The 7,057-nt window shown below is 42.9% G+C and overlaps 1 protein-coding gene across 1 annotated transcript; it reads left to right on the top strand.

Annotated features, from left to right (window-relative positions):
• Positions 1 to 302: 302 nt before the first annotated feature.
• Positions 303 to 5,099, top strand: phlda1 (pleckstrin homology-like domain, family A, member 1). Its single transcript, XM_056367293.1, has 2 exons — positions 303 to 1,132; positions 2,774 to 5,099. The coding sequence occupies exon 1, from the start codon at positions 632 to 634 to the stop codon at positions 1,091 to 1,093; it is 462 nt and encodes a 153-aa protein (XP_056223268.1). The 5' UTR covers positions 303 to 631; the 3' UTR covers positions 1,094 to 1,132; positions 2,774 to 5,099.
• The last annotated feature ends 1,958 nt before the right edge of the window (positions 5,100 to 7,057 follow it).

Below are 7,057 nucleotides of genomic sequence, written 5' to 3'. Positions count from 1 at the left end.
CACTCACTCACTCACTCACACACACACACACACACACTTTCTTAAGATACAGCTGTCAGATCAATGTGAGGGAAGTGAACATCGGGTGGGACTTTGTCCACCATCCCTACCCTGCAAATCATAAGCCACATTTTCAACAAGTTTCCATACAGCAACTATCAATATTATATGATTTATTTGGATTATATCAGTGTATAATTAAAAGACTTAAGGGCTGTATGGCCTCAAGAGATGTCTTTGTAATTATAGTCGCCTAATAATGTAATATAAGCCTGCCTTTAAAAATACTGAATCAAAGATTCAAAGTGATGAAGTGACTAAGTAAAGAATTGGTGGTTGTTAGTTGGCTCTTAGTGTTTTCATGTTCTCGGGAGCTGCTGCCACTCAGGGGGGCGGTGCACCTCTCCAGACCCCTCCCGCCCCTAAACCCCCCTCACACATTGTGACCAGCAGCCAGACAGGCAGACAGGCAGCCTCCTCACTACAACCGACACCACTCACCACCGCAGTCACAGCAACATCTCATGCCTCCACCTGCTCCGGGATAGACAGCCGTCCCTCCGTCAGTCCCTGTGTCCGTCCGTGTAGTGCAGCAGTCAGGAGGGTGGGAGCCTGAAGCGTCCAGGTGAAGATGCTGGAAAACGGGAGGAAGGTGTTCAAGGAGGGTCTGCTGGAGAAGCGGAGCGACGGGCTGCTGCAGCTCTGGAAGAAGAAGCACTGCGTCCTGACCGAGGACGGCGTGCTGCTGCTGCCGCCCAAGCAGCACGACCACCCGCAGCACCACCAGCCGCACCACGGCGGCGGGGACACGGGCAAAGTCAAGGAGCTGCACTTCGCCAACATGAAGACGGTGGACTGCGTGGAGCGTAAAGGCAAGTACGTCTACTTCACGGTGGTCATGATGGAGGGGAAGGAGATCGACTTCAGGTGCCCGCAGGACGAGGGCTGGAACGCGGAGATCACCTTGCAGATGGTCCAGTACAAGAACCGGCAGGCGATCCTGGCCGTCAAGTCCACCCGGCAGAAGCAGCAGCTGCTCGTCGTGCAGATGCCCGGCCAGAAGACGGTCCGCAGCTCGCCAAACGTTGCGTGACCTGCGGCGAGTCCCGCGGACACTGGTGCGCCATTAGCGGTAAGACTGCTTAAGAGAAAGCGAGAGAGAGGGGGGCTCCCCAGGTCCGGGGACCACCTGGGGATCCCCTTGCAAATTAAGGACGCGTTTTTCGATTTTGTCTTATTCCCTGGATATTTACACCATGAGTGAGGACATCTCTTTGCATCATAGGTCTCAGTCCTCCCTCACAGATCAAACCCTGAGAATATTCTTCCAGGAGGAGACAGAATCACAAAATGTGGATTTATTTGGGCATAAAGAAAAGTTTGCGAGCCCCTGCTGTAGGCCTGTCTATACACCCCGTGCACGGAGGTGAGAACCACCACGAAAATGTGGTGGATATACATTCCCAGGCAGGTCTGATATTTCATACAAGGAGAGCTCCTCCATATCCAATATAGCATGTGGCTTTACGCGCGGTGATGAATAGATCTACATCTACATTACGCACGTCGCCTGATTATTCAGCCTGCAGCGGTGCCGGGAACGTGCAGAGCTGTGTGTGTTTAGAATCTATTTAAAATTAGGTTCACATTAATGAACATGATGGAATATGATTAAGTTCTCAGTGGTAAAGATCAATATTTGAGAAGCTGTTAAATATGTGTCAGTGGCTCCCAAATTAAGCGTAAAGTCGCAGAAATTGTGCGTAAATATCAAAGGCGGTTTAGGAGAATCCCCTGTTGTTGCTGAGTGTGTGCGCACATACCGACTTCCAAATGTACCCAGACACTCTAATCTCCACTGGAGCGCAGTCTCCGCTCTAAGTGTCACAGCAGAGCCAAGTGTGTGCGGCTTCACAGTCCAACCACACACAGCTCCAGGAGCTCGGCTCACTCCCTCTTTCCCGGCTCAGGTTGTGTGAAGTGAAATGAGCTGCGACAGCATTTAGTTTGACAACAGGATATCCATACACGTGGCTCTCTGAGGCACATGGTGACTGTTGTCACAAAGTGGTTTCAGCCCAACAAAGCATTATTATATGTATTATGTGTGTACATATATTATTATTATTATTTAGTCCTTATAATAAATGATAGGCATAAGTCAACAAACACAAAAAAGTGATGGCCACATCCATCCTGCGGAGGCATTTTTTTCCATGAATTCTGTTTTTTTAGCTGAATTTGGGCAGTTAACATTAAAAAACATGTCTTTTTAGGCTGATTCTAGTATTTTAGGCTGAGTTTATTTTGATTTATAAATTTTAAGCAGGAAAAATGATCAAATGAAATGATTCAGTATATCTTACCTGAATGTTAGAATAGAGAAGGTTTTTAACACGCTCTGGGGAATATAGTTTTCTGAAAATGTAGCTGAATACATAATAAAATGTTTTTTAAACTCTCATGAGGAGTTATTTGACTCATGAGGAATTTCAAAAACTCTGCTTGAGCCCCACTGAGCAATAAACCACTAATCTGTCTTTTATGTAAAAAAAACAAAAAACAAAACAAAACATACTCTCAGTTAAAAAGGAAATTATATTTTCGATTATGACAGTGTGCGTTTATATCTAATCATAAGATCCACACTGTTGAAATAAGCAGCCTTAGATTACGGTATATGAAGTCCATGTTCCAGGGGACTTGAGATTTCCTTTGCCCCCACTGTCAGGCAATACCAGTCTGCAGTCTGTCTAACTGATTGCATCCGCAGGTTAATTGGACACTCAGCTGGAGGATGAATATCGACCCGGACTGCATCTCCCCCTGCCGCTTCACCATCGAGCTCCATTCTCCAGGAGAACCCCTCTTCCATGTAGTGGTTTCCACAGACCAGAACCCCGTTCTTTTTCAATACAGAGACTTATTTCACAAAAGACTGATGGACAAAAAGCATGTGAGAAAACAGCTGTATTCTACCGTGCGATTGGTTATCCCTTATTTATTAGATGTGTATATATCTTTTATATAAAAAAAAATGTTATGTTGTTGATGAATGTTCAGTGTGGTTGTTGCTAGAGTGGAACAGGAAATACTCGCTCGCAGGTTCATGAGTCCATTGGGAATAAGCTTTCATTATTATCCTAGGATGTTTGCTGTAGGTTAGTCGAATCAGTTCTTTATTGGTAATATGTCTCATTGTCCATGTTTTCATTTTTCAACTGAACCAAAGAATCATTTCATTACATTTCTCTCTCTTGTGCAGTGTTACACCTCAGAATATACTACACTAAAATACCACAGATACTGTATATGACGAGATGCCTGCTTGACCGATACATGATTTGTTTTAAGTGCTTGATTTATTACAGTACAACTTAGTATTTTCATTATGTTCATCAATCATTTTCCATCATTTTGTTTGGCTGCATACATAGATACAAAAGCGATCCGTTGCTTTCTTGTGAGTCTTAAATCTGAGTAAGATACTGGTTTATTACCCACAGTTTGTTTCTTGTGGTGACAGAGAAGGGCTTAGTCGTGGTGAATAGGTAACATGCACAGTGGAGTTTTTGTTATATTGGACAATTTTCAGAAGCTGAGTTGCTCCAGAGTCAATTTCACTGGTTGCATTAAGTCCTAGTGAGTGGAGCCAAATAACAACAGCAAGCTAACATCAGACTGAAACTGAAAAATAAACCCTGAAACTAAACCTGACAAAACAGAAACAAAAAGGGAAATACATTTTCAGTCTCTTCTTGGTCAAAACAGGAGATGCTATCACGGCTTATTAGCTGTATTGCTAAGTATAAACTGGCTAACCGTCACAGCGTGCGCTAAGTAGCTTCCTAACCTACAGTTAGCAAACTACCAAGTCAGACACAGCATGTTAGCCTATAGCTAGCTAGCTACAGTGGTTCACAACTTGCTGTGCAAGCACCATGTATTTCCTAAAAATGTGTGGATATCTCTGCACTTTGGTGCTTTCTGGTGTGACAGCGCCTTTAGAAGAGCTGGATATGTCATGAGATGGCGCCCCGTTATATTAGGAAGAAAATGTTTTTTGGACCTAAAGCACAGCTGTTCCGTGCTGAGCTGACTGACTTCCTGCACAGCTCCTCCTGAGTTCTTAATTTTATTAGACCCAAACGGCTTGAATTTGAATAATACAGTATTTCTGGGCCAGTAGATGTCACATTACATGCAGTTCCTATAATGGCCACTGTGCAAAACTTGTCTTAAATCCCAGTGCTGGTCCTGGGGACTCTGGTGAAACCACAACACCAATTGTAGCACTATGCTGCAAGGTTTTGTAGCTTCTCTATCTCTTGGAAAACAATGGCTCAAGCCTTTGCATAGAATTACTCTCTCCAATATTTCTAATGTCTCTTGGCTACAAAATGGTATAGGCCAGAAAGGTTTTATCTTAGCTATTTATCATAAATACAGTGGATTTTGTATTTAGCTTGCTAATTAGCTTAACTAAGCTAAAACAGACTCTTCCACTGACCTTTGCTGCAACCAGTCAGAGTATTTCTGTCTCTGCTGCAACTTGGCCTCTGACAAATGTTCATGAAACTCTCTCTAATCTGCAAGTTCAATATATTTTAGGGCACAAAATGATTTTCATGAGGAAATATCAGGCTAAATAACGTGATTGTTGTGAAGCTTCTTAAGGTGGTGATACATGCGGCAGCATTTAGTGGGACATGACAGGTAACAGTCTCAGAAATTGCCTCTGTATTGTACATTTCATGATGGAGGGTTGTCTTGCTGTCAGGAAACATGTCATTTCACTGTGGCTCATGTTGTTTCCTGTTTGCTGGAAGAGTTTCCCACTGCTTCTCCCCACTCGCCAGTGTATCACCGCCAACACATGCCTCTGTGTTGCTGTCATCTCGCGCGCGGGGTTATAGCTGTGCCCTTTATCTAATGCAAATGGTGTGATGCTTTTCTGACATACCTTCCTATTGCCATCATTACACATACAGTTTTAGCTGCACCCTTTGTAGCCACTGTCCAATTTCTTATTTCAACGTGAGATCTATTTTCATACCTTGAGAAGATACATTCCATTAAAAAAACAAACCAAACAAACAGCACAGTGTCTCGTGTGGTTTCTCTCCATCTTCTCCCTCAGCAGCAGATGAACGTCAGAGCCCTGCTCCTGAGTTCACTGGGGTCATTTGAGCGACCTGTTTAACTAGCCACTGCTTTGTGGGCCTCAAGCCTTTCATGCTTTAAAACCGCTGAACCTTTCACCCCCTGGTTTCCTGGTCTAAAAGTAGAGGCTGTGTGGAGAATTGGGTTTCACTGCCAGTTGGTGCCGCTCAGATAAACTGCCCGTCTGTAATGTCAAAAGCACACGTGGCCCGTCTACTCTCCTGTCTAAAGCCAAGCTAATTCAATTAAACCTGGGGCACATGACGGCATCCTTTTTGACACATGAAACGTTCGCTGCTGCTGCTGGAGAGGAACGTTGCTGTGTAAAGAAACATCCTCTCTCTCCAGTAAAGCCTGGACCATACAGTCCATGTGAATACAGCTTTTCCTCTTTTCTCTACTTCAGGGGGATTGAAAATATTCACACAGGAGCAATTAGCAGCCATAATGAAAATGCATTTAGATTTTGAGGCATTTAGAAAATGTCCTCATCCACCAACTAAAAATGTTTCAAGTCCTTGAACACCACCATTACAAGCAAGACTATTGAGAGACTTAAACTCCAACTGTGGCAACTACATGACAATGATAAAATGTGGGGCGCCTCTGTGGTTCACCTGGGAGATTGTGTACCATTAAGACTTAGTCCTAACTGCAGCGGCCTGGGTTTGAGTCCGACCTGTGGTCCTTTGCTGCATGTCATCCTCTCTCTCTCTCTCTCTCTCTCCAACTTCCCAGTCTCTCTCTCTCACTGCAGCTATAACAAAGGCATAAAAAGAGCCTGAAAAATGACCTAAAAAAACAACATTTACCTCCTTGTGGTCGTGTGCCTCCACCAACCAACCAATTTGCAGGAAGTATGATCACATTCTCCCCTTCCTGAGAGTTTTTGCAGAACATTATGATGTCACAGTGAACTTGACTTTTGACCTTTTCAATATAAAATGTCGCCACTTCATTTTATCCTTAGAGACATTTGAGTTAAATTGTGTCATAATTACTGTATGAATTAGTGAGTTATGCCAATATGGCCAAAAATGTGTTTTGTGAGTCACAGTGACCTTTGACCTTTGACCATCAAAAGAATGTGATGGACGGATGGACAGATGGATGCCATTAGAAAAAGTTAAAACTTGTAAAAAGTGTAATAGCACGTTTGTAAACATTAGCCACAAGTTGCTGGTCATTCCAGACCAAGTGTAGCAGCACAACCTGTGTATTGAATTGAACAAGGGTTTGTTTTATTACATGAATATTGTTATTTCTTATTTCAAAAGTTACATAACGTCACTTTAAGGGCTGTTCATGTGCAATGTTTTTTAAAAAAAATATTCTTCTGGTTCCTGTGGCACTGATGTGATTTGACTTTATACTGCCTACTTGGTGAAGAGGAAACAAACAGAAATCCTTAGCAATGCTTATGGGTCCATTTTTAGCAAAATCCCTGCAATAAATCATGACATTTTGCACTAGTTAGTGTCAATACTTGTGGGTAAAACAGAGACTATGTTAAATTGGTGCACCTCCAGTTAATCAATTCCAGTTAACTGCTTATCTCCCATAACCCAAAAAATGTACGGTTTTTGTTCATGCCAGCACACAATTCAACATACATGAAGAAGACAGTTCCCAATGATAAATGAATGATGTACACAATTTTACTTGGTTTAAATGGAGCAGTTCTTCCCACACGGACTCTACAACTGCCTCCTTTTTCTTCCTCACTTTAGTAGGTGATTACAAAACAAGTGAAGACAAGTGTAACAATAGACAAACACATAACAGAGGGTAGAATAAACACGCTTTTAATTATAATACAATAAAAAGAAAAGAAAACGGGAAAAAAGAGGAGCTGGTGTATGTGTGGTGTGGTGTGTGCATGTTTGTTGACAGA

This window comes from Seriola aureovittata, chromosome 22 (genome assembly GCF_021018895.1).
Source record: "Seriola aureovittata isolate HTS-2021-v1 ecotype China chromosome 22, ASM2101889v1, whole genome shotgun sequence".
NCBI classification, from domain to species: Eukaryota; Metazoa; Chordata; class Actinopteri; order Carangiformes; family Carangidae; genus Seriola; species Seriola aureovittata.
This window is presented reverse-complemented; position numbering and strand designations above follow the sequence as displayed.